This window comes from Phocoena sinus, chromosome 4, assembly GCF_008692025.1.
Source record: "Phocoena sinus isolate mPhoSin1 chromosome 4, mPhoSin1.pri, whole genome shotgun sequence".
Classification (NCBI taxonomy): domain Eukaryota; kingdom Metazoa; phylum Chordata; class Mammalia; order Artiodactyla; family Phocoenidae; genus Phocoena; species Phocoena sinus.
Genome location: NC_045766.1, coordinates 64,291,971 through 64,319,235, shown reverse-complemented (window position 1 = coordinate 64,319,235; position 27,265 = coordinate 64,291,971). Strand labels below are relative to the sequence as shown.

The 27,265-nt window shown below is 43.3% G+C and overlaps 2 protein-coding genes across 2 annotated transcripts in view; both read left to right on the top strand.

Moving 5' to 3' along the window:
- MASP1 (mannan binding lectin serine peptidase 1) overlaps positions 1-27,265 on the top strand; it is a 269,447-nt gene that overhangs the window by 166,193 nt on the left and 75,989 nt on the right. The gene's annotated exons all lie outside the window — the stretch shown is intronic.
- LOC116753114 (olfactory receptor 8K5-like) lies at positions 331-22,191 on the top strand. Its single transcript, XM_032630617.1, has 2 exons — positions 331-945; positions 21,910-22,191. Exons 1-2 carry the CDS (start codon positions 331-333, stop codon positions 22,189-22,191), a joined length of 897 nt encoding a protein of 298 aa, XP_032486508.1.

Here is a 27,265-nt window from a genome sequence, read left to right as displayed (position 1 = left end):
ACTCACTATTTCCTGGGGGAGCCCACTTTGTGCTCAGATAACTTCAGTGGTTATGACACCGCAGAATGCATTTTGGGACTCAGTAGAGCATAGGTCTGTCTCAGTGTAGAAAGAAAGCAGCAAGAGGCAGAGTGACAGGTAAGGAAAGAATTTATTAGTATAGGACGCTTGTGAGAAACATAAGCGTTAGGCAAGGGAGTGTCACCCCGCGAGCTTACTGGGCTACAGTTGTTTGGTTTTTTCTGTCTATACATATTATACTTTGTTTAGATGAAACCACAAGGAAGCTAATAACAACCTGTTTCTTTCCAGAAAAGCTAACTGGACTAAATGGGCCAACAAAATCTATCATCACTGACTAAGTTCATTCTGATGGGAGTCACAAGGCGTCCTGAGCTGCAGGCCCCACTTTTCGGGGTCTTCCTCGTTAGCTACACAGTCACAGTGGTGGGAAGTCTGGGAATGATCACCTTGATCCAAGTGGATTCCCACCTACACACACCTATGTACTTTTTTATCAAACACCTGGCTTTCCTTGATCTTGGTAATTCTACTGTCATTTGTCCTGAGATGCTGGTATATTTTGTTGTGGATCAAAATACCATTTCCTATTGCGCATGCACCACACAGCTGGCTTTCTTCCTTATGTTCATTGTCTTGTCAGCCATGGCCTATGACTGCTATTTGGCCATCTGTAGTAACCCTCTGCTCTACAATGTTATCATGTCCCAGAGACTTTGTCATGTGCTGGTAGGCATTCCATACCTCTGCAGTACCTTTCAAGCACTAATGTTCACTATCAAGATTTTTACATTGACTTTTTACAGCTCTAATGTCATCAGTCATTTCTACTGTGATGATGTTCCCTCGTTACTTATGCTGTGCTCAAATGCACAAGAAATAGAATTGTTGGTCATACTATACAGTTTTATAATCAAAGGAAAAGTGAGGAGGGGGAAAGACCACCTTCCTCATTTTTGAATAGACATCAAACTTCCATCATCAGCTCCTCCTCCACATTGGATGGGGGGAGTTTTCTTGTTCCTACTTGGTCATACTGGGACTGACTGTCATGGCGCTATGGAAATGGGCCAAAAGGTGGTAGCATACTAAAATATGGTAAATCATCTCAGGTTTCAGTATAATGTCACCTTTTCCCTATATTTTTGTTTTTAGTACGTGCAGAGAGGCATGTCCTAGGAATCGATAACTTACAGACATCACTGGGCAGGATGTGGACCTCATTCCACCATTGTTTTATTGTTTGAGGAGCATGTCTCATGCTTTTGTTGCATGGTTTTCTTGCTACAAAAGCGTACTTTCTTGAGTGATGATTAACTTACAGGGGTCTCCCATACCTTTTTTCTCTATTTACAGTCCCCTAGTGAGATTAACTATTTAATCACGTACTTTGTCCCTTTACTCTGTCCCTATCAGTTAAATATCTATTCTGAGTATTAAAATGAACTTAATAGTTTCTAGTCCCATCTTCCAAAGTCACAGAGAATGAGTCCCTTCTCACTTTCCTAATGATTGCTCTTAGGGTGCTTGCCCAAGTCAATCAGATCCCTTTCCTGCCCTGTCTTCTGTCCTCCTGCTCATGGAGCAGCATGGATGGATGGAGTGCGTGTGTGTGTGCATGTGTGTGTGCACGCACACACCCATGTACGTACTATTGGGACGTGTAAGGGAGGGAGGAGAGGAGAAAATTACAGCAGTTCTGAATTTAAAACCATGTAAAAACCACGTGAAAGAGGGAGTTGAAAATTAGGCAGACCACACTGCCCAGGACATTATGTGCCAAACTAAAAAGATTGGGCTTTTAGGTAGGAGAGTCATACAGCCTGATCGGCAATTTAGAAAGATTATTCTTCCCATATTGCAGAGGAGACATTTGCAGGACCAGGATAGGAAGGCCCATTAAGAAAATACTGTAGGAGTCCAAATGAAGGATGATGAGGTCTGATCAAATCAGAGCCACAAAGATGGAAATGCAACGACACGTTCAAGAAGTGTTCAGGAGAGAACTAAAGACTTGGTGATGGATGTAGACTTTGAGGTGGGAGGGAGCAGAGATGATGCCAAGGGGTGGTGGGACAGGCAGCAGATGGAACATCTCCAAAATCCTGCCACTACCAGAAATGTTCATTCCAGGGCTTCAGAACCCTCCCAAAGGAATCTCTGCAGAGAGAGAAACGATACATTAACTGCAGGAGTTGGCAAGGAGTGAGGAATAGGAAACACTAATTACAGGCCAAGATAATTAGCCAGCAGGTCTGGGATCAGCTGCATGTAGCCTCAACTCATCTGCTCCTGCAAATGGCCAAGGGAGGATGCGAGGGGAAGAGTGTGGGCAGGACATTTTGCAAATGCTAAGGGAGCAGCTGAGCGCAGACCTTGGTGACATGAGTTTGATATGCTTGGCACTTCGGCTCTGGTTTCTGGGACCCTTGGGGTGCCAAATGCACTGTAGCCAGCTGGCCAGTTGTCCAAATGTCACTTATGCCTCTAGGCCTCTAATTACCAGGCTCCCCTTTAGCCTTATAGCTACACTCCATTAGGGGCTTGCTGGCCACATGCACAGGAAATGGATTAGAGGCCATTAGACCATCCAGGTTGAAAAAGGTCAGGTCTTGCCTCCTGGGAGAAAAGCCTAAACTCCAGCTTCGTAATGTGGTGCTTGAAGCTAGAGAAAGATCTCAGGACTAGGAAAGAGTCCCAGCCCAGCTATATGGGCTTGAGCAAGCAAATGGTTTCACTTCGCACAGTCTTGGTTTGCTTATGGGGCATAAATAAGCAATGTTCCCTAACTGAGAACATCGGATGATATCAGAGGCAGGGGCGTATGCATCTCCAGAGCTGTTGCTACTGTTGCTGATGTTAACTGCTAACCTGAATGTATAGGCAGTGGACTGGGAGTGAAGAAACCAAGGTTTTAGTCCTATTTCTGCTAGTGTGCTCTAGGACCTTGGGCAAGTCACTTCTCTCTAGGGCTCAGGTTCTTCATCTGAAAACTGAAGGGATTGGTCTAGCTCAGTGATTTTTAACCAGAAATGTACACTAGAATTGCCTGTAGAGCTTCTTAAAAGTGCAGGTACCCACATCCCACGCTGTTATGTTGAAGCAGATTCTCAGTGGATATTAGATGCTCACTGAGAACCACTGGAATGGATGGTCAGGTGCCACCTGCCTCCCACCTCTGCCTACCTGCTCCCCCCACACCTGGAACGACTTGATCCTTGCCCTTGGGATAAGCCTCCCCACAGCCTCCAGCACTGATCCTGTCCTCAAGCTCTGGATCTCGGCATCAAGCCCCCGGTGCTGAACTGTCTCTGACCTCCTGATTTAGTCTCAACCCTGAGCCTGAGCCAGCTGCCGAGATGTGGTCTCACCTCGTTCCCTGAGGGAGCTGCTCTGCTGGGCTTGTCCAGCACTGATTGGCAGAGCATTGTTTTGCTTTTCTCAGCATCTGGGGTGCCATCCCCCAACTCCAGACTAACGGGAGGAGACCTGCTATTGGCTGAAAGATTGCCTTGCTCTGGACCACCTTCTAGGAGCATCAGAATATCCCCTGCTGTTGGACCCCTCCTGTGGTCATGCCACACCAGTCTCCATCTGCCTCACAGAGAAGCCCACTCCCATCCAAGATCCGTGTTGGACCCTGTGATGTGGCTTCCTTCCCAGGACTGCATGTGGCCTGTTGCCTGACCAGGCAGGTGGCATTTTCTGCCTTTAGTGTGCCTTAGGCCTATGGCTTCATTCCTTTCCTATTTCAACCTGATTTCTGCTCTGTCCAGCTGCAGCTGTGGTCATTTTAATGAGCTCTGTCCCACCATGCGATTTCAGTGATTTCTGATATCCCTCCCAGCTGAAAAGTCAGAACCAGGGAGGTTGCTTCGGACCTGGTCTCTCTGGGACTGGGTTTCTCATCTGTACAAGAGGAGTGCCAGCATCTGCCTTGTAGAAGCACTATATCTTACTCGAATGCTGCTCGCCATCTATGAACTAAACTAAGTCCTACTCATCCTCAGGCCTCAGACCTTAGACGTTGCTTCATAACGCAGGTCTCTCTTAACAACACTGCCCCACCACTGTTATGTGCTCTGATGCAACCTGTACTTTTCCTTTCAACTCCTTAAACTCATGTAATTGTTAATTACACACTTTGAAGTCTTTCTCCCCTACTAGGTCATAAGGTCTGTGAGGGCAGAAACTGCCTTACACACCAACATTAAGCCCCCAGTGCTTGGCACAGAGAAGACAGGGGATGTGTCTCATGACTGACAGATGGGACATTGGATGTGCCTTGTCACAGAGCAGGTGCTCAGTGAACATTATCCCTCCTCCCTGCTCCTAGTGAATACCACTGAGCCAATCCCAGGATGTGAGCACCCACCGAGCACAGGGGAGCACCAGGGCATGGCTGACCTGGTTCTTGGGGTCCGTGCTGGCCTTCCTTCTGGGCCGTGTGCAACCTGCCACCCTGGCAGGAGCCACAAACACCTAGAAGTCTGGTGAGAATGATACCCATAATTCCCAATATCAAAAGAATCCCACCTGAGGATCTTTATAAAAATAGCTGCACCTACACCCAACCCATAGATACTTGGTTTTAATTCATCTGGAATGCAGCCTGGGCTTTGGTATTGTTCAGTAATCCCCCAGGTTTTCCCTGTATGCAGCCATGGATGAGAATGATTGGTTGGGTTCCATCACCATTTTCCAGATACGAAGGTGAAGCACAGGAGGGCAAGGAATTGGCCCAAGAACACACAGTAGCTATGGCATAGCTGGATGGAGCTAGAACGCCGAAGACCTAACTTTCCACCACGGCTCCTCCCACTGTACCAAGTAACAAACTGAAATTCCCTTTATCAAATGCAGAGGCAGCTTTCCTGGCATCAAACAAGGCTGCGGGCAAAGAGCTTGTTTTTCTCTACCCTGGAAAATCTGTTATTAAAAGCTTGTTTATGCAAGAAGGGTATAATTAAAAGTGAATGAGTGTAATTCCTTTATCGCAATGAATATTAATTAAAGGTAAACACAGCATCAATATTCATTTAGAGGAAGACAGAGGCTGAAAAGAAGACTGCTTGTACTAGGGTTGTCCCTCACATCAGAAAGTAACAGATGACAGGACCCTAATAGCAGAATGTTGCTCTATTTTTCTCACATCCTCTCAGATTTAGAAGTTAGCCAAAATACAAATCTTTTGTCAGGTTGGACTCCATGACCAGGCACAATTGCATGGGCACAGCCCTGTCTTATTCAGGACACAGCTCTCAGAAAGTTGTGGGGGGTTTTTTGTTTGTTTGTTTTTTTCTGCAGTACGCAGGCCTCTCACTGTTGTGGCCTCTCCCGTTGCGGAGTACAGGCTCCGGACGCGCAGGCTCAGCGGCCATGGCTCATGGGCCCAGCCGCTCCGCTGCATGTGGGATCCTCCCGGACTGGGGCACGAACCCGTGTCCTCTGCAACGGTAGGCGGACACTCAACCACCACGCCACCAGGGAAGCCCGTGTGTTTTTTTTTTTTTTTTACATCTTTATTGGAGTATAACTGCTTTACAATGTTGTGTTAGTTTCTGCTGTATAACAAAGTGAATCAGCCATATGTATACATATAGCCCCATATCTCCTCCCTCTTAAGCCTCCCTCCCACCCACCCTCCCTATCCCACCCCTCTAGGTGGTCACAAAGTACCAAGCTGATCTCCCTGTGCTATGCAACTGCTTCCCACTTGCTATCTGTTTTACATTTGGTAGTGTATATATGTCAATTCTACTGTCTCACTTCGTCCCAGATTACCCTTCCCCCTCCGCGTGTCCTCAAGTCTATTCTCTACATCTGAGTCTTTATTCCTGTCCTGCCCCTAGGTTCATCAGACCGTTTTTTTTTAGATTCCATATATATGTGTTAGTGCAAGGTATTTGTTTTTCTCTTTCTGACTTACTTCACTCTGTATGATAGACTCTAGGTCCATCCACCTCACTACAAAGAACTTGTTTATTTTTATGGCTGAGTAATATTCCATTGTATATATGTACCACATCTTCTTTATCCATTCATCTGTCAATGGACACTTAGGTTGCTTCCATGTCCTGGCTATTGTAAATACAGCTGCAATGAACATTGTGGTACATGACTCTTTTTGAATTATGGTTTTCTCTGGGTATATGCCCAGTAGTGGGATTGCTGGGTCATATGATAGTTCTATTTTTAGTTTTTTAAGGAACCTCCATACTGTTCTCCATAGTGGTTGTATCAATTTACATTCCCACCAACAGTGCAAGAGGGTTCCCTTTTCTCCAGACCCTCTCCAACATTTATTGTTTGTAGATTTTTTGATGATGGCCATTCTGACTGGTGTGAGGTGATACCTCATTGTGGTTTTGATTTGCACTTCTCTAATGATGTTGAGCATCCTTTCATGTGTTTGTTGGCCATCTGTGTATCTTCTTTGGAGAAATGTCTATTTAGGTCTTCTGCCCACTTTTGGACTGGGTTGTTTTTGTTTGTTTTTGTTTTTTGCGGTACGTGGGCCTCTCACCGTTGTGGCCTCTCCCGTTGCGGAGCACAGGCTCCAGACACGCAGGCTCAGCGGCCATGGCTCACGGGCCCAGCCGCTCCACGACATGTGGGATCTTCCCAGACCGGGGCACGAACCCGTGTCCCCTGCATCGGCAGGCGGACTCTCAACCACTGCGCCACCAGGGAAGCCCCGGGTTGTTTGTTTTTAAGCTGTAAAGACTCTTCGTTATGTGGGGTCAGCATACTGGAGGGGCAACTGGCCTCATCGGCCCTCTTGGAAAGAGAAGAGCCAAACAGACTGATAACCAGCTGTGTTGTTCTGGCCCCTGAGCACTGGGACAGTGGCAAAAGTACATCATTTCCCAAGGAAGAATTCCCAAAGCCATGGCAGGTCCCCAGATCTTACAAATCAGACTCAGTGCTGGGTGGGGGAGGACAGGCCTTTTGAAAATACAGATTGCCAGGTCTCACCCTGGTCCTACTAAATCAAAATCATTTTGGACTGAAGCTTAGGAATAAGCATTTAAACAAATTTTCATGTTAATTCTGATTTCTAGAATTTCTAGCCAAGCTGAAGAGCTTTTTTTTTTTTTTTTTCTTTTTGGCCAGGTCAGTTAGGGTCTTAAATCATTTCATTTATTGATTCATTCATCTGATAAATATTTATTAATCATAAGGTACTGTGCTAGCCATGGGTGAAGACAGAGACCAGTACTCTGTTTTCTAGTTCCTTCTGGTCTATCAAGAAAAACTACACATTAGAATTGTAATTATAATACACAGTGATGACTGCTGTCACAGAGGGAGGAATACAATAGCATAAGAGCACAGAGACAGGTGAACTCAGCTCTGAATGGGGAGTCCAGGAACACTTCACAGAGAACATTAATGGAGCACTCATGTGAGTAGCATGTTCTCACAACAGGGATGGTGTGGAACCTTGGTGAGACTGCTGGAGAATGGACTTAACTGGAAGGCAGAGAAAGTGATGTTCCGTGAGGTTGATGAGTACTAGGTTGTGAAGAGTGTGAATGCCACGCAAAGGCATTTGGATTTCATCATGTCAAAGGGGGAAAGAGATTCAGGAGACTGACCTACACATTGGTGGGTTATGGTGAGAATTCATTGAGGCACTGCAGGCTTAAATGCCTCTTCATTGCATCAGACTTAGGCTCAAACAAGCATTTGGAGGATTTTAAAAAGAAATACCAAATAGGAGGTTGACATCTACTTAGGAGCCAAGATAGTGTTTACCAGGAGTTGAGAGAAGGAAGCTATGTCTTCCTAGAGAAACCGGGTGTGTCCTGAACAGGCAGGGAGGAGAGAGAAGGTATTTCAGGCTGGGCAAGGCTTGGCACTGGGTCCAGCAGCACTTCTCAGCAAGGGCACTAACCGTTATCATAGACCAAGAAGACCTTGATAGGTTTTTTTACCTATAGCTGTGTGCAAGCTCCTAATGAGAAGGGCTCATGTTTGGCCACAACAGTGCAAATGGAGCAACAGTGTGGTGCCAGCTCTGAGGACCGGGTGGGGGTGAGCCCTATACTCATACTGGTCCCATGTGGTACATTTTAAAAGGGAGGAAACACATTCTCTTCTTTCTGAGACTGGTCTTATAGAATCAGAGTTCCTCAGCTCTGGAGGGCCCATAGAGCTCCTGCATACCAACTCTTACAGCTCAGAGAATGTCTGAGGGTGCAAGGACCCGCCCAGAGTCACTCTGCCATCTAATCCCACCTGAAGTGTGACCTTTTCCCTAACAGTACCCTCCTCTATTCCCTGGTTAGCACACTCAGCAGCATATTGGAATAACCTGTAAAGTTTGAAAAATATTTATGCCTGGGTCCCACCCCCAGCAATACTGACTTAATTAATGTGGAATGGGGCCTGGGTGTTGAGAGTTATCAACACTACCCAGGTAATTTAATGTGCAGCAAAGCGTGAGACTCACAGCTCCATTCTTACCTTTAAACAGTCAACCAATAAGTATTAGAAGGAAATGAGTGATTCAGTAATTGAGGTGTTAGCTAAGAATGCTATTCTCATTTTGATGAAGGATTCTTATTTTTCTTTTATACGTATCTTGCTGATTTTCCTTTCAAACTCTGAAAGCAATCCACTTATTGCTGCAGTCCAAACAACACAATAAATATACTTTTCTATGACCTAAAACTAAACCATGTCTATATTTTCCCCTATTTATAATGATAAAAATGATAACCTCCTCTTTGCCACATCATACATAGGAATCATTTTGCATTTGGGATCTAGCATAATATTTATTTTTTATTGTCAACAATTATTAAGATTTAATTAAAAATTGTCTCTCTGAAATAATTTTCTCTTGTATTCATTTTGCTGGACTACAGCTTTCAGAAATTCTTACAATAAGAGTTGTTGTACAGACTTTGTATTCTAAAATCCTTTTATTTTGACCTTACATTTTAATGTTTATTTGGGTTGTTAAAGAATTCTAGGCTCAAAATTATTTCCTCTCCTAATACTGAAGATATTATTCCATTATCTCTTGTAGCCATTATTGGTCATCAGAAACTTGTTGTTTATCTGATTCTTCCTTCTTTGTAGGTAATTTTTTCTGAAGCTTTTAGATTGTTTTCCTGTTCGTTGCCCAAAATTTCACTAGGATGTGCCTAAGATTGAATTTTTGTTTTGTTTCATTTACTCAGAAGCAAGGTATCCTTTTTTGAATCTAAAAACATCTTTCTCCAGGACTGGGGTACTTTTTTCAAATATATATATATATATATTTTTTTTTTTTTTTTTTTTTTTCCGTACACGGGCCTCTCACTGTTGTGACCTCTCCAATTGAGGAGCACAGGCTCCGGACTCACAGGCTCAATGGCCATGGCTTACGGGCCCAGCTGCTCCACGGCATGTGGGATCTTCCCGGACCGGGGCATGAACCTGTGTCCCCTGCATCGGCAGGCGGACTCTCAACCACTGCGCCACCAGGGAAGCCCTCTACTATATTTTTGATTTTCTCTTTTGTTTTGTCTGTTCTGTTCATCTTCAACTCATATTCAATAAATAGATATTGGACTTTTGACTCTGTCTTCCACATGTCTTAACTTTCTCTGAATGTTTTGTCTCTTGGTCCTTCTGTTCTAAAAACTGGTGGAATTGCTCAGCTCCAGCTTACAACACACTCATTTTCTCTTCAACTATGTCCAATGTGCTCTGTACTCATTGATTTGCTTTTTCTTTCCAACAAGCATATTTTATCATTTCTGAAATCTCGAATTGGTACTTTTTCATAACATCTTGTTCTTGTTTCATAAATGTAAATATTAATTACATTTTCCCCCATTTTTATCTCTTCCACTTTCTATTTCCCAGGGAGCTACTTTTTCTGTTTGTTGAGTTTTATTCCCTTCTTATATGATGTTTGTTATCCTTAAATCTTTAGCAGTTCTTAGTAACGTGCTCAACTTTTATTAGAGGTTGCCTTTAATGCCACCTGAGGATGCATTTTCTTTACCAAAATCTGACTCTAGCCCTGTGGTGGAGGGGCGGGATGTGCTGTAGGCAATGAGGTGTGCCTGTGGCCAGACTTCTGGATGTGGGAGCTCCCAACTGTTTCTGGTTGTCACGGGTACTGCCCTTCTTTGCAGCCCCAGCACTCAGAGGCTCCATCCTGATCTAAGGGCACTCACCCATGCAGCTTGCTGTTGGCCCACTGAAGGGAGGAAGTGGGGATGGATAGCACTAGCAGTGGGTCTTGAGACCGTCAGGACCTGGGGAAGTATACAGCTGATGCTCACATAAAGAGGAAGTGTGTCTCTCTTTTAATTTTATTAGAACTGGGCTCAGAGACAGATGAGGAATATATAGACCCAGCCAGAACTTAACTCCAAGTCAAAAGGACCCCAAACACTTCACTGTATTTCTTCTCCTTATTCTAGGAATATATCTATATCTCTATATAGATATCTATCTAGATATATAGATAGATAGATATAGATATCTATCTGAATATCTATATAAGGTATGTGCTATGTCTATATAGATAGCTAGACATATGTACTAAATATTTCTACATATATATTTAAATATGTACATAAAGTGTTTTACATAAGACTTGGCACGCAGTAAATGAGAGCTACTATAAAGAAGCCTCATCAACATAACATATTACTGCCACCAAAAGTCAATACTATCTGCTTATTTTCTCTATCTCTACTCTTCCTTTAAAATCCGATTTTGAGTTGGAATTGGTCTCAGAAGCCATTTACTTCAATCTCCTCATTTTTAAAGGTTAATTAAAACATTCTCATTGCAGAAAATACAGAAAAGGTAAAAAATTTAAAGAAAAAACCTTTATCCGTAAGCCCATCACAGTTAGCACTATCAGCTCCATAATTTATGAACTGTGGCCCACAGAGGAGAAATGGTCAGCCAACAATCTGACCTGTCAACAGGTCATTGACCAAGTGTCCTCCATACCATCCTCTGTCCTTCTCTCTGAGACAGGAAGACTGTGCTTTGTTCTACTGGTTAGAGGAACACACGACTGACTACAAGCCTGGGTGGAGTTACTGTCCCATACAAGAACCCTCAGTTCTGCCTGCCCATGCCCTCTTTCCTGCACATAATCTCGTTGGTCACAGCAATGTCTTCCTCTTGAATTCCATGACCTCGAGGAGCTGAAGAAATCATTTGGCTCTTCACTTGTCTTAAACTATTAGTGTGGCATGTGTTTTGTTAGTACAGGTGTAGAGGTCATGCTAAAACCAGTCTCGGGGAGAGGAATGGAGAGAGCTGCGGGACTGTGCAGTTTTTCCCCTGCACCGCCTGGAAAACTCCTCTAAGAAGCTTCAATATCACCTCCAACTTGAAGTCCTCCTTCCTCTCCCCAGGCAATTGATCAGTCTCAGCTCTGTGCTCCTTAGCAGTTAGTTCATTTCTCCCTACAGCATTTATAGGGTATGTGTCTATAGGTCTGTATCACCTGATGGATTATGAATTTCCTAAAGACAAGGATCCAACACCTAGCACAATTCCAGGTTCATAGCAAGGGCTTAATAAAAGTCTGATGAATGAATGATTGAATGTTTGAGTGAATAAACTTCACTGAGGAGCTTTAGCAAATATTCCAGAAGCATTTTGAAATATTTGAAGAATATTTTGTTGAAATACAAAGAATGTCCCAAGAACAAGTAAGACAGCTTCACCTACCATATCTAACATGATATTACCAATAGTGTACCATAACTAAACCATTTAACTAGCCTTCCTTCTATTAACACAGGCATTTATTCCTTGACTTACCACCGAGTCAAGGGTGGAAAATGTGAGTGGCATGTACTCTAACACCATAATTATTGCTTGAATTTGTTCTACAGAATCCTAGAAGAGTACTGATCTATGTTCCTGAACTTCTCCAGTGTCAGGGATACACCTGCCCTCAAATTCACCCTATTTCAAAACCAGAAAAATCATCATTTTTAAAGAAAGTATCTTAGGAGATAGAAAGAGATTTGAATTTTAAATTAAAGGTTTAGCTCACCTTAAGTCAAGTCCTCCCATGGCTTCCCACTTGGTAAGAGAGAAAGCTGGGCCCTTCCAATGCCCTCCTGGTCCCTTCATTGCCTCTGACCTCATCACTGGGCTGCTCCAGCCACAGCAGTCCTTGCTGGTCCCAGAGCATCCAGGTTGCTCTCACTGCAGGGTCTTCGCACTGGAACACTGGTCCCCCAGGTAACCACATGGATAACTTCATTACCATCTCCTTCTCCTCTCAAATGTCACTTCCTCAATGAGACCTACCTGGACCAACTATAAAATTGTGATTCCTGCTCTCAGATGCTCCCTTTCCCTCCCCCTGCCCCATCACTTCCTAGTATACAATATAATTTACTTATTCATTATGGTCCTATATTTTCTGTCTCCCTGTACCAGAATGTAAGCTCTGGAAGGTAGGGGTTTATTTTTCTGTTTTGTTTTATTTATAGATTTATTAAGTGCCCAATAAATATTTGTTGAATGAGTGAACAAATGAAAGGATGAATATAAAGTGTCTAGAATAGTGTCTGGGGCAAAATATGTACTTAAGAATTATTAGCCATCGTCAGTATTACCTCACATTATTGAATGGGAAATCAGATTTTGCAGCAGGAAGATCTAGGAACTTGTCTGGCAGAGTTCCCCCTGAAGGAAAGACACTGGGTGAGGGGGGAAAACTTGCCAGTTAATGAAGCTTATCCAAGGCTCATTTATTTCCAGTTGACTTTGCATGGACTGTTTTGGTTTTCCTCTGACTGCTCTCTTGTGCCAGACTTGGATGAATCCCTTGGACCTACCCTGGCAGGGCTCTGCTAGAATCACTGCTCTGTGCTTCTCAGGAGAACCTCAGGCCCAATTTAGCTAGTGGGAAACAGAAATTAATAACCTCAGAGAAATCTCAGCCCATCTCTGCTGCTACCTCATTTCCAGGATTTTTCAGTCTTTAAGAGGCTATAGGAGAATTAGGTCCAAACCCAAGAGCTGGTAGTAGTTAATACTACTGAACAAAGGACACATAGATTCTGCCCAGCCCGTCAGACATTCCCATGGTCAGTAGAGAACACAAATGGTTTCTAATTTTTTTTTCGATGGAAGAGTTTGCCGGGAAACTGATTGAATGTGACTTAGGTTTTATAGGACCACTCTGGCTGTAATTTTTAAAAATAGATTGTAGAGGGGAAGTAGGGAGAGCAAGTAGGAGGCTATTGCACTAATCTTCCTGAGAGCTCAGATCACAGTAGAGAAGTAAGGAATGGTTGGGTTCTGGATATGTTTTGAAAGTAGAGTCCATAGGATTTCCTGACTGGTTGGATCTATGGTATGAGAGAAAGAGAGAGGTCACAAAGACAGCATGGTTTTGGGGCTGAGCCCCTGGAGAGATGGGAGCTGTCATAGCACCTCATGTGACCCACAGGACACTCTTGGTATTGAGAAGGTGTATATGGCTGGGGGGCGGGCAGAGGAGGGGTTGCCTTAAATTGTTTTATACACAAACATTGCAAATATGTCTTCTTTAAAGCAGACAGACAAATGTTCTTCAATTTTTCCTAGAAACAAGAGAGAAAGTTTTGTCCTCAGAATTCCTAATAATTAATTCCTCCTTTCCCTAGTCTTTTTTTTTTTTTTTACTCTGTCCAGGAAAATTCATTTTCTGAATAATTTGCACAGAATAGAATAGCTCAGGTCTAACATATTGTTTAATAAAAATGCAACTTTAACAGTGTCCACACACTCACACCCCTTCCTGAGTGAATTCAGACCCTCAACATGCAGGTCTTGTCTGAAAGCATCAGTGTTGATTTAAAGCCCACCCAGTGAAAGGGGTGGGTATTCAAAGGACTGAGAGGGCTACTAGGGAGAGAGGGGGGCTATACTCTACATTCCTGAGCATTTGGGGTGAGGATGAGCCCCATTTTCTCATCCAGAGTCCCCTGGGCTGTCGGACTTCTGCCACTACACAGTGTCAGCCTGTCCACTGACAGCATTTCTCCCATGAGAAAGGGCCTTGTTGGAGAAGAAAGGGAAAAAGAGTGGAAATGAGGATCAAGGGTCTCCCAGCTCCCCATTACTAATAGTAAACTATTTTGTGTATGTAACGTATGACTTGGAAATTTGGGATCACATGGAACAGTAAGATCAAACGGAAACTTTCAACTGGTTGTCTTAGGAATCAGTTTGCCTGGGAGGCTTAGGGCACTGTGGGGAAGAACACATACAGACGAGGGACATGAGACTCGGGGGTGTCCTGGGGTGGTGCCCTGGCCAGCAGCGTCCCACCTACATTCTCCACAAGATGGCGCTTGTCTGCCCAAAGCTCGGTGGAGGACTTTGGATTTTGTTTGAATAATGGAAACTGCAGTCCCATCCACTTATCTTCCAGGAGAAAGACTACGAAAAATGTCATGAAGAACCTAGGGGTAAGACAGGAATAAAGACACAGACCTACTAGAGAATGGACTTGAGGATATGGGGAGGGGAAAGGGTAATCTGTGACAAAGTGAGAGAGAGGCATGGACATATATACACTACCAAACGTAAAATAGATAGCTAGTGGGAAGCAGCCGCATAGCACAGGGAGATCAGCTCGGTGCTTTGTGACCACCTAGAGGGGTGGGATAGGGAGGGTGGAAGGGAGGGAGACGCAAGAGGGAAGAGATATGGGAACATATGTATATGTATAACTGATTCACTTTGTTATAAAGCAGAAACTAACACACCATTGTAAAGCAATTATACTCCAATAAAGATGTAAAAAAAGAATGCGGATGAGCAGGGCCAGCCTGGTTGCAATTTCCCACCAAGCAGGACTGAGGTCCATCGACTCTGCTTGAAGGTAACTTCCTCATATTTGTGATGTTTGGAGCCCTGAGTCTGTGTCTCCCGCCACAATGGGCCGCAAAACCATTCAGACGAAAGCAGAAGGAAGATTGTATGTCAGCAGAGCACTTTGTAGTTAGCACAAGGTGTTCAGATATGTTTTGTGATTTGATTTTCAAACTAGCCTGGACTGGAAATCCATGTCTGTCTCATTCATTGTATCCACAGTGTTTGGAGCAGGGAGTGGCACACAGGCTCTAATGCATATTTGTCAAATAAACGAACCCTGTGAGGCCAGAAAAGGAATCATTATCCACATTATATATCTGAGGCCCAGAGACTCACAGTTAATAAATGGCAGAGCCAGGACCAGACAGAGACTCCCACCCCAAGGTCATTGCTAGTTATTCTGTCCTCTGATGCTTCTGGGTCACTAGCCTCAGGAAGCAAAGAACCCCAAAGCCATGAGTGTGTGGAGCCGCTGTACAGGGCACAGAAAAGCAGGCAGCAGGGGTTTTCTAGCAAAGAGAAAGATATTCAAAGAAAACTCAGGACCAAGATGTGGACATATAGCTGGCAAAAAGCTTCATGTCCTCCCTGTGCAGCCAAGGTGTGTTCCAGCAGGCAGGCACTGGCTGGAAACATACGCAGCTCTTCAGCCTCCCCTGGAGCAGAGCTTGAGAATGCAGCCTTTTGCACGGCTGAAGTGCTCACAGGAAACCCAGATCCAAAAGCATTACAGTTATATCTAACTGATCCTTCATGGTCCGCTATTTAGTTATTAGCCATGGTAAGACTCGGGATTCATCACTCCTGCAGCTGCTTCTCTAGGGGAAATAACCAAGAGTTTAGTCTTACCACAGATTAGAAAGCAAATGTGCATAGCTGACCACTGAGAGTGAATACATGACATTAGGTTCTTAAGACTGAGAAGAACTCTGAGTGGTCCACAGTCAGCGTCCCTAGACACAAGGTCTGAGAAGCTGCTGAAATAACATGTATATTACGAGTGTTCTGGAGAACAGGGTCTGTGGCTTCCATCAGATCCTCACAAGGGTCTCTGCTCCAAACCTAGCCACTGAGGATCAGAAATTACCTCCTTAGCCCCCCAGCTGCCCAGCTTTGGTCAAAGCCCCAGGGATAGGGCATAGATACCTTGCAAGGCAGCCCATCCATTTCCTGTGATCAGTATCTGCCCCCAGAGAGTGAGGTGTGGGCAGCTTGTCCCACTAGGACCTGAATAAAACACCTCCCTCCATGTGTCCAGCACACGGGATCAGAACCAGAGCTGCATCATAACAATGCTGGGACGGCCTCGGAAGTATATCAGTAGGCGTCACGGGGGCTGCTTTTCAAATATGCATATTTAAAGACAACTAATGACTAGTTCCTCCAAAGTGAGGGAGAATTCTTTTTAATAAGAACTGCTGTTCATATGTCTCAGAAGAGCCTCTTACATAGAAGCCAGGTCTGGAGCTGGTGGCGTCTATCAGCCCCAATTCTAATGAACCACCCCCAAGGTGAGGTTTCAGTGATGGAGGTAAAGCCCGAAGTTTGTGCAAAAATAGATCCTCTCCTGCCATCTGGTGTCTAACACTATTAATGCACCTTTCACAACATACATTGTATCAAGTTCCCATCTCTGATCTTTTCAAGGGTTTCAGAACTGAGCTTAGTTTAAACTCCACCCTTTACTTACATGAAGTCTGGGCTCAGGAATTGTGTAAGCATGTGTCACACAGCTTATCAGTGGCAGAGCGCAGATTGAGGCTTAAGACTTTTTCGCTGTCCTTCAGGAGCTCTTTCCCATCCTGTGCACTGTTCCGTGTTTAACCTTCCCTATCACTTTGCCCTTTTCCTGGGACAGGAACTTTCCATCTGGAACCAAGGTCCCGGCTGACTGTTCTCCTCCATGCTCCCACAGCTCTCCACACTTCCCTCTGTAACAGCATTCTGCACCCAGATTATCCCCACCAACTTTTCTGTGTCCTTCACTCAACAAGAAGCCCTTGAGAGCAGAGACAGTTCACATTCCGAACACAGGGCCCCAGCCTGGAGCCTAGCGCACGTGAACTGATGAGAGAAGTCGCCCCTCACCCAGGAAAGCAGCACCCTTGCTGCACCTGTCATCACGACCATTGTCTTCCTGTTCTGTGCTACGGAACCCCATGCTCCTGGGGTTCTGAAGAGAATGGACATGGGTCCCCTCGTGCAGAGCTCTGGTGGGTAGGAGGCCCGTCCAGGACAATACTGAGTGAGGAATCTTACAAACGGGCGCCCTGAGGGCAAAAAGAGAACATGGTGAGGCTGTCAAGCTCAGGGTAGTTTCAGAGAATAATGTTCAAGGCAGTTTCTGAGGCTTGAAGGTGAATTCAGGAGAACCTTGGTGGAGAGCACTTGGGCAGCAGGAACAGCCAGGCCCAGAGGTGCAAGCAGGCAGGTGTGTTAAGGGTATACCTGGAGTGCAGAGAAATTTGAGAGCGGTGGGGAGAAAAAGCCTAGCCCAAGAGCTTCACAAGGGCCAAGTGACAAAGGTCTTTAATGCCAGGATCTGGGAGCTTAGCCTCAGTTTCCAGGGACGAGATGCCTGTGTAAAAGATTTTAAGGAGTAGAACAATGAGATGAGGTCTGGGCAGCAGTGGGATGGATGAATCAGGAAACATTAGATTAAAGAGTGTGGCCCAGGGGAAGTCTGTAGAGCTGCTGTTCTCACACTTCAGTGTGCTTTACAATTTCTAGGAGAGACAGCTTGAATGCAGATTCCTAGGTGCCCTCCAGAGGTTCTGATTCAGTAGATCTGGGCTAGGGCCCTGGAATTTGCACTTTCAGCAAGAAGCAAACTCTTTGGGTGCGTCTGATACAAATGGCGTAAGGGCACACTTGAGAAACCACCGGAGGAGAATGAGAGGAGGAGAGAGCAGAGGTCGGAGGTCAACATGTAGGGGATGGGAAGTGAAAGAGATGAGATGCCTCCCAGTGGTCCTTGAGGGAAAACAGTTGGGGGATGGGAAAGGGAAGGGAGAAGCAGCCCCTGAAAAACCAAAGGAAGAGTGCTTTCAGAAGGAGAGACCAGTTCCCCAAAACAAACTCAATGAGACTGTTAAATTAGGTATGAACAGAAAACAGGGTTGGTCAGATTTGGGCAACTTAATCTATACTCTGCTTTATATATGTTTTTAAGTCGTTCATTGGCAAACCTTGATATTTTAGCTATAATTGGAAACCAATCTTCGTATTCTATCTCAAATCTGATTACACTGATTTCACCAAGAGAAACTCACAAACCTCCCTTACCACCTGGGAGATCTTTGCAAGACTGAAGAATCCTAAAACTTCACCACCTCGGAGGTCTTGGGGGTGAGGTGTGGAGCTGTCCATGAGCCATCCTCATGATCAGTTAGGTTTGGAAGTCTTTGGATGTGTCTGATTCCCATCCTAAGCTACTAAGGAGAGACAGAACGTTTTCCCTTGCACTTCATGATCATTCAGAACTGTCAGATTATGTCTTTGGTGAATATGACAAACTACTTGCCTGAAAGTATGGCTAATTATGGTCTACTAATAGCATTTGTTGGTGTCGCATAATGTTGGAAGACTTGCTTAGATTTATAAACTCCTTTTCTTAAAAAAGTTTAGTTTTCAGTATAAATCTAATCACTATATATCTATGCTTTCTAATCTTTTCAAATGACTGTAGTTATGAGTAGTATATCTATGTGCAATGATTCTGTGGATGTTATGAAGAGAGACAAATTAGACAGTAAGAGGTGGTGTGGAACTAACTCATCACCCCCAAAGAACACATCACAAACAAATCATGTACCATCTTTATCCTTCAGGTTTAATTTTATTAGTGTGTCTCTTTGAGTTATAATTTACATATTATAAAGTTCACCCATTGTAAGTGTACAATTTGATGATCTTTAGCTAATTTATAGGGCTGTGTAACCATCACCACAGTTTCAGAACACTGCTGTCACTCCACAAAGTTCTCCCATGTCTGTTAGCAGCCCTACAGCCCAAATAAACCTCCGAGCTGCTTTCTGTCTCTAATGTTTTGCCTTTTCTAGAAATTTCATGTAAATGGAAACACAAAGTATTTAGTCTTTCACATTCGTCTTCTTTCACTTAACATAATGTTCATGAGGATCGTCCTTGTGGTTAACAAGTACAGATAGTTCGCTCCTTACTTTTAGCTCTTACATTTCAATCTAAGATCCATTTTTAATTCATTTTTGTGTATCACGTGAAGTAAGGGTGTAAGTATATACGTGTATATATGTATGTCTGGATGGATGGATGTCTGGATGGATTTTTGCATATGGATATCCAGTTGTGCCACCACCTAAAAAGGCTATCTTTCCTCACTGAATTGCCTTGGCACCTTGTTTGGAAATCACTTGACCATAAATGCGTAGGTTTATTTCTGGACTCTTTCTACTGGTCCATTAATCTACATGTCTATCCTTGTAGGAAGGGTAAGCATTGATTTGTGAAAACTTTGTTTCAGTTTTATATATTTATATATATACATACATACATACATATATACACACACAGACACACACTAGATTACTGTGTAAAATGTATTTCTTACTAAGGATTGTGGTAAAGATATTTTCTTGAAAAATATTTATCTAGGCATTGCCAGATAATATTCACAAGAAGATATAAAAAAGGGACCCTAGAATAGTCTTATCGGGATGCATAAGGATGGTGGAGCATGAGTGCAGCCTCACACTTCACAGAAGGGGAAACTGAGGCCCAGGGGCGGTGGGAAGGAAGTAATGTACCCAAAGTTACACCAGAATGCAACCAAGGTGTCCTTCCTGGAAGCCCCCATCTTCCCAATGCACCAGCTCTTCCTCCCTGTTCTTTGGCAACTCCTTAAGCCATTTCCACCCCGCCCTCCACTGAAGTCGTGCTGGCAGCAGCTGGCAGAGCCCTCGTGGGCATGCAGCTTGGCAGGAGTCTCCCTCTTTCCTCAGCCTCCCCTATGAGACTCACTGAAAACAGTCTCCCCAGGCACTGCGTTGCCAGCAGGGCTGCCCCAGATGACTGTTCCCTGTGCTCCTGCCCCTCCCTTTCCAGGGACAGTGGAATTGGCTTTTCTTCAGGGACTCTTCTCAGAATGGAAAAAAGAAAGCCGTGCCATCGATGTCAAATGGCTCTTACGCAACGGCGGCATCTTGATGAGAATCGTGTAAATAACCCCAGAACATATGGATTGTATTTCGATTTGCCCGGGAATGTAATAAGTCATGGCCATGGAGTAAGGCTGCTACCTGGCCCTGGCACTCGGAACACTGGAAAGACTCGTCTCCCCACCCCAGGGGCCTCTTAGCCGGGAACTCTCCTATCCACCTCAAGTTCCAAGGGCATCTGCCCTCAGCAAGGCACAGGCTGTGCTGAGTCACGCTGACAGCATCCCAGGCAGACCCTGACGCCCTTCCTCACAGAAAGATTGTGCTTCTACCACACACACTGGGCAGAAGATCTGCTCATTAGTTCATTCATTCATCCATACATTCAACTAGTATTTATTGAACACTGTTGTGGGGGGCGGGTGGGGGGAGTAGGAATATCACAGCGAACAAGAAATCACAGTCCTGCTCCCAAGTCCAGTGAAAGGACTTTCTAGCACTCCAAGTTATCAAAGCTTTTGAATAGGGCTGAGTTCCCAGCAGAGGTTGATAGAGACTCAAGCATCAAATGAAGAATTGGGTGGCTGATTTTCAAGATTCCTCCCAAGTGCAAGGTTTCACGAGGTTTTAAGTTCTTGGAACACTGCCAATGCTCCCCTGCTGCCCGCGCAGTTATCTTAGACCCAGAGGTTTTTGTTGGAAGGCCTGGGCGGTCCCTGGAGAAGAAATAGTGGGTCCAGGAAAAGCAGATGCCCATCCTTCCTGCTGAGAAAACCCTTTCCATTTTTATTTTTATATCCTGTCTTTTCTGTCTCTTCAGAAGAGATCTGAGAACTTTCTTCTGAGTGAGGAGGATGAATCTGAAGAGTAAAACAAAAACACACAAGCATAAAAGTTCTGGACAAAATGTTTCCATTGGGGGAAACTCCAGAAAGGATGCACAGGATGCTCTGTATTATTTCCTATAACTGAATGTAAATCTACAATTACTTCAAAGTAAAAAGTGTAATTAACTTCCCCAAAACTTTTTGATTACTATACTACACTTATGTAAGATGTTACCTTTAGGGGAAAAGCAGTGAGGGACTTAAGGATATCTATACTTTTTTCCAACTTTTCTGTAAATCTGAAATTAATTCAAAATAAAAAGTTTGAAAACAAGTTTCAAAATGCAAGAAAATGCTTTTGATTTTCTTGCATTTTAAAGGGTTGGGGACAGAGCACGAGGTTAGGAATTAGTAGACACTGACTTTCTGTGTGATCCTGGGCAAGTCCTTTCTCCTCCCTGGCCCTCAGTTTCCCCATCTGTACAGTGCAGGTGTTCCACAAGACGATAATGTCCTATCCTATCTATGGTCGTACATTTATGGTCCTGTATTGGTATCACTCTCACCCTATTCTCTTTACCCTTTCCCAGCCCAACCTCTCAGAGTCTCCATCCGTAATGCAGGGATAAATAACATTTACTTTTTTAAAAAAAATTTAAATTAAAAGTGAAAGGAAACAGTGGATGCCAGGTACCTGCTTAGTAGGAAGTACTCAGTAAGTGTAGGATTCCTACCCCTTGCCCCTTCCTTTCCCACAGAACAGAGCTCAGTCTCTGAGCTCCTCCCCCTTCCCCCATCCACCTCCACAAACCCCTCCCTCTCCATCTCCCACTCCCCACTCCGTCTGCATTCCTCTGTCCAGCCATCTCCCTGTACCCACCCCCATCCTCCTCCCCACTCCTTCCTTCTCCCCCTCCCCCTCCCCTCCTCATCTCCCTCCCCGTCCCCACCATCTGTGCCTGGAACTAACACATAGCCTTTAACCACAACTTGGGGGGCTCTCACTGTGCTTGTCAAGAAGCAGAGCTGAATACTCAGGTCCTCAGCTTCCTTTTGCGTTGTTTCCCTAGAACAGTGGTTTTCACACTTTGGGTGCATCAGAATTACCTGGGGAGCTTCTTAAAACGCAGATTGCTGGGGCCTGCCCCTGGAGTTCCCGTTCAGTAGGCCTGGTGCCAGAGTTCAGAGAATGTGGGTCTCCAGCAAGTTCTCAGGAGATACTGCTGCTAGCAGGGGTTCCCTGCAAACCCAGAGGAGAGCTAGAGGCCCCATGTTCCAGAGGAAAAGCAGACTTGCCAGGGAGCTTGGCCCTAGGGCCTGAAGCCAAGGAGGAGAAGGAGATGCAGACCTGACAGATGGGACAGGGTCTGATAGGAGATCAGGGCAGGGGCCACCCCCCACCCCCAGGAGAGGGGTTTCACCAGCTTTTCTTCTTTTTTCTCCCTTCCCACCTGAAATGAAGCACTGCCCCCACCCCTGCACCCCTCCCTCCCACCCCTGGGAAGTCTCCAGAGCCAGGTGAGGACAGGCCCAAGCTGAAGTGCTGCCAAGGCAAAGGGAGGGAAAGGGAGCAGTGCGGGAACATCTCCAAAGCCCAGGACTCACAAGCTGGAAGGGGAGTGGAATGGAGTCCATTTCAGACAGGTTTGTTGGGGGCGTGTTCCTGGTGGTTGGGGGACTGCGTAAGTAGAAGCTTGCCTGTGGCTGTATTTGTCAAGACGCCTGTGTGCTCTAATGGAAAGTGAGGTGGGAGATGAAGAAGGAGAAGAACAGCCAACTTTTATTAAGTATTTAAGTAAGTGCCAGGGCCTGAGTAGCACATTTTAGTCTCCACGAAGTAGGTATTATCCCCGTTCTCACATAGTAACTGTTCCTCAGTTATGCAGGTACCCACCCCAGCCGACGCCTGTCATGTCACAGTCAAACTGTGCTCTCTGCACTGTCATGACCTCTTCGGCTCTGCACCCCCTACAGGCGGTGAGACTTTGACCAAGTCAATCTTTCTGAGCCCCAGTGTCTCTAACAGTAAAAAAAAGTCAATATTGAGTGCTCCCAAAAGAATTTTGAGGCACAGATAAAACATCGAGGTGAAATGATGAGGTGAAATGCAGGTAGCTGGGCTGTGTGTATCTCAGCCCCCCACCGAAAGGTTAATAGCAATGACCCTGGCCTCTGACATTCACGGGATAGCCACTTAGAGGTCTTACATTTGGTTCTGGGCACCACTGAGTTAACATTTCATCCTGTTTAAATAAAACCATTACTCACCAGTGTAACTAATGTTTTATTATTACTAATTCCAAAACCATTACACTGTGGAGCCAGAGTTTAAAAAGAATTTAATTGAAGACCAAAACATGCCCAGTAGCATTGCCTATTTTATAAATAATTTCTGTTCCAAATTCTAACTTGGTGCAGCTTTTTTGGTATATTTCATTTTTCAGTTGTGTGATATAAAACATTTTCATTGTATCCCTGTGCAGAATCCTGAAACATTCATAAAAATAAGAACAAAAATAATAATCCTTCTCATTTTTACAGCACCAAATGGTAGGCTGAATGACCACTCATGTCCTCTTGTTACAGATGAGGAAACGGGCCCAGGCAAGTAACATAGGACGCTCAAGTTCTTAATGCTAAATCCATACATCCAGGTAGCATGGGTGCAGACCCAGTGCTCTTTGTTTTGTCCATGCTACTTCCACAGAACATTTGAGAAAAGAGCATGACACCCGACCCAGCACTATCAATGCAGCCCTCTTTTCATATGAGTGTGTATAGCCATCCACTGGGAAATGCTCCCTTAGAACCAACACCCACGCCAACCCCCAGCTGCTAATTTTACAGAGCCATTTCTCAGGCTCTGGGAATGACTTTGGGTGGCCTTGACCAACCAGCTGTGTTGTGGAGCTTTGCTGCTTATATTCTCTATAAGCAGGTCTCTGAGGAGTTGTATGGTTTCACAGGGCTCCAGGAGTTTCTTGTTAAGACCATTGTCCCAGAAAGAGTCTGGAATGACTTTCAAGTGACTTAATTTTTTTTCCCAGAATATAAGTATGAGGCATTTCCTGGAATGTGTACTTATATGTCCTCTATTTTCTTGATAGACAGCAGAATGTTGTGGTTAACATTAGAGACTCTAGAGAAATATGAATGTCATTTGTCACTTGTTGGGTGTATGACATTGGAAAACTTAAATTTTTCTGATCCTCAGTCTCCAGGTCTGTATAATGCAAATAATAATAATGCTTAACTCAGAAGGTTGCTGGCATAAACTAAGTGCTTGATATATGTGAACTGTCATCTTAATTATGCCTTTCTTCACACTCAAAATAATATAGACCCTTCTGCTTCCATGAGAATATTTTTTTTAAATAAAGGCAAGGTGAAGACTTTTCCAGATATGTAGTTTTAAAGAATTCATCACCAGCAGACCCACACTAAAAGAAATATTAAAGGAACTCCTTCAGGCAGAAGGAAAATAATACCAAATGGAAATATGAATATACACAAAGAGATGAGAGCGCCAGAAATGGCAACTACCTGGGTAAATACAGAAGATTTTAAAAATTATTTAAATCTATTTTACAGATAATTATCTGTTTAAATAAAATAATACCAATGTACCAAGGGGCTCAAGACACATGTATAAGGAAAATTAATGACGGCAATCATATAGTGACATGAAGGGGAAAGTGGAAGTACATTATTTAAGGTTCTTATAATACACATTAAGTTGTATAATGTCATTCGAAAGTAGACTGTAATAAGTTAAAACCCCAAGCAACAGTAAAATAACAAAACAAAGAATTATAGCTAATAAGCCAACAAAGTAGATAAAATGAAATAAAAACAAATATACTAATTCTAGTCTAAATTAATCTGAAAGGGAAAAAAAACCAAAGAAAACAAAGAACAGATGGGACAAATAGGATACAAAGAGCTGTGTGATAAACTCAAACTCAACCAAATAATAATCACATTAAATGTAAATGGTCTAAATTGGACAAAATTGAAAGGCAGAGGTTTTCAGATTAAATAAAGAAGCAAGACCCAACTATATGCTTCATACAAGAAATGCATTTTAAATATAAAGATAGAAATAGATTAAAAGGAAAAAGGTAGGAAAAGATATACCATGCTAACATTAATTAAAGGAAAGTTGGAGTGGCTATATTAATGTCAGACAAGTAGATTTCAGAACAAAGAATATTACCAGGGATAAAGAAGATCATAATGGTAAACAAAAGAATTAATTCACAAAGAGGATATAACAATCTTAAGTTTACGCATCTAATTACAGAACTCCAAAATACATGAAACAAAACCTGACAGAACTGCAATGAGAAGTAGAAAATTTGACAATATAGTTAGAGATTTTAACATTCCTCCCTAAATAGTTGATAGAACAGGCAGAAAGAAAATCAGTAACTATACTGACCACTTAAATAACATGATCAGCCAACCTGTCATTTAAACACAACTCCTTCCAACCACAGCAGAATATACCTGCCTTTTAAGTGCATGTGAAATATTTACCGAGATAGATCATATTTCAGGGCTAAAACCAATCTCAGTAAAAATTTTTTTTAACATCTTTATTGGGGTATAATTGCTTTACAATGGTGTGTTAGTTTCTGCTTTATAACAAAGCTCAGTAAATTTAAAATGATTCAAGTCATACAAAGTAGGTCCTCTGACCAAAATGGAATTAAATTTGAAATCAATAACAGAATAATTTCTGGAAAATTACCAAATATTTGGAAACCAAATAGCACATTTTTAAATAACCAGAAGTCAAAAAATAAAAAGTTAAATGAGTAAAAACAAAAACACAGCATATATGGGCTTCCCTGGTGGTGCAGTGGTTGAGAGTCCGCCTGCCAGTGCAGGGGACACGGGTTCGTGCCCCGGTCTGGGAAGATCCCACATGCCGCGGAGTGGCTGGGCCCGTGAGCCATGGCTGCTGAGCCTGCGAGTCCGGAGCCTGTGCTCCGCAACGGGAGAGGCCACGACAGTGAGAGGCCTGCGTACCGCAAAAAAAACAAAAAACAAAAAACACAGCATATAGATATGTGTGGGATGCTGCTGAAGCAGAACTTATGGGGAAATTTATAGCACTAAAGATCAAACCAAAATTAAACTCAAAGTAAACAGAAGAAAGGAAATACTAAAGGTTTGGGAATAAATCCACAAAATACCCAACAAAGATATGTTGGAAAAAAATCAATGAAATCAAGGGCAGCCTCTTTGAGGAGGTAGTAAAGTTGACAAACTTCTATGTAAACTGGTCAGCACAAAAAGAGAGAAGACACAAATACCAAATTCTGGAATAAAGGAAGTAACATTACTAAAGATTTTACAAATACTAAAAGTACAATAAAGGAATACTACGATGAACAATGTTATATCCACAAAGTTGACAACATAGATAAAATGGACAAATTCCTTGAAAAACACAAAAGTTTACTCAAGATGAAACAGATAACTTGTATAGCCTTTTATCTATTAAAGAAATTGAATTTGTAGTTAAAAATCTTCCCACAGAGGAGAGGGAGGGGGGAAACTCAGGCCTACATAACTTCACTGTATTAAGAAACAAGAAAGAAATAATACCAATTCTACATAAACTCTTCTAGAAAATTGAAGAGAAGGAAATACTTCTCAGCTCATTCTATGAGGCCAGTGTTTTCCTGATACCAAAATCAGATAAAAATGTTATAAGAAAACTTCATACCAGTGTCCCTCAAAACCATATATAAAATAATTATTAACAAAATTTTATCAAATTAAATTCAACAATATACAAAAAGGATAATATATCATGACCAAGTGGAGTTAATGCAAGATTAACTTTCTGGAAAAGTCAAGAAAATAAACCAATGTAATTTACCTTATTTTTAATATGGTAAAATTTTAACATTGACATTTTAAATATTAACAAATGAAAAATGAAAAATCATATGATCATGTCAATAAAGGCAGAAAAGGGAATTCCCTGGATGCCCAGTGGTTAGGACTCCATGCTTCCATTTCCCGGGCCTGGGGCTCTATCCCTGGTCAGCAACTAAGATCCCACAAGCCATGCCTCGTGGCCAAAAAAATTAACAAATAAAGGCAGAAAAAACAATTGATAAAATCCAACAGCTATTCCTGGTACAAATTCTCAGCAAACTAGGAATAGAGGGGAACTTCCTCAGTCTGATAAAGAACAACTACAAAAAACCACAGTTAACAACTAAATGTTGAAAGACTGAATGCTTTCTCCATAAGATCAAGAATAAAACATTTATGTTCACACTCTCCACTTCTATGCCATATTGTACTTTTGGTTCTAGTCAGTGCAACAAAAGAAGGAAAAGAAAAGAAAGGAAGAAGTAAAACTGTCTTTATTCTTTTGATGATATGATCATCTATGCAGAAAAT

Coding starts and splice junctions, on each gene's coding strand:
- LOC116753114 (XM_032630617.1), top strand. CDS start 331: ATGGGCCAACAAAATCTATCATCACTGACTAAGTTCATTCTGATGGGA. Junction 946..21,909: donor GTTTTATAATCAAAGGAAAA/GTGAGGAGGGGG, acceptor TTGTTTCCCTAG/AACAGTGGTTTTCACACTTT.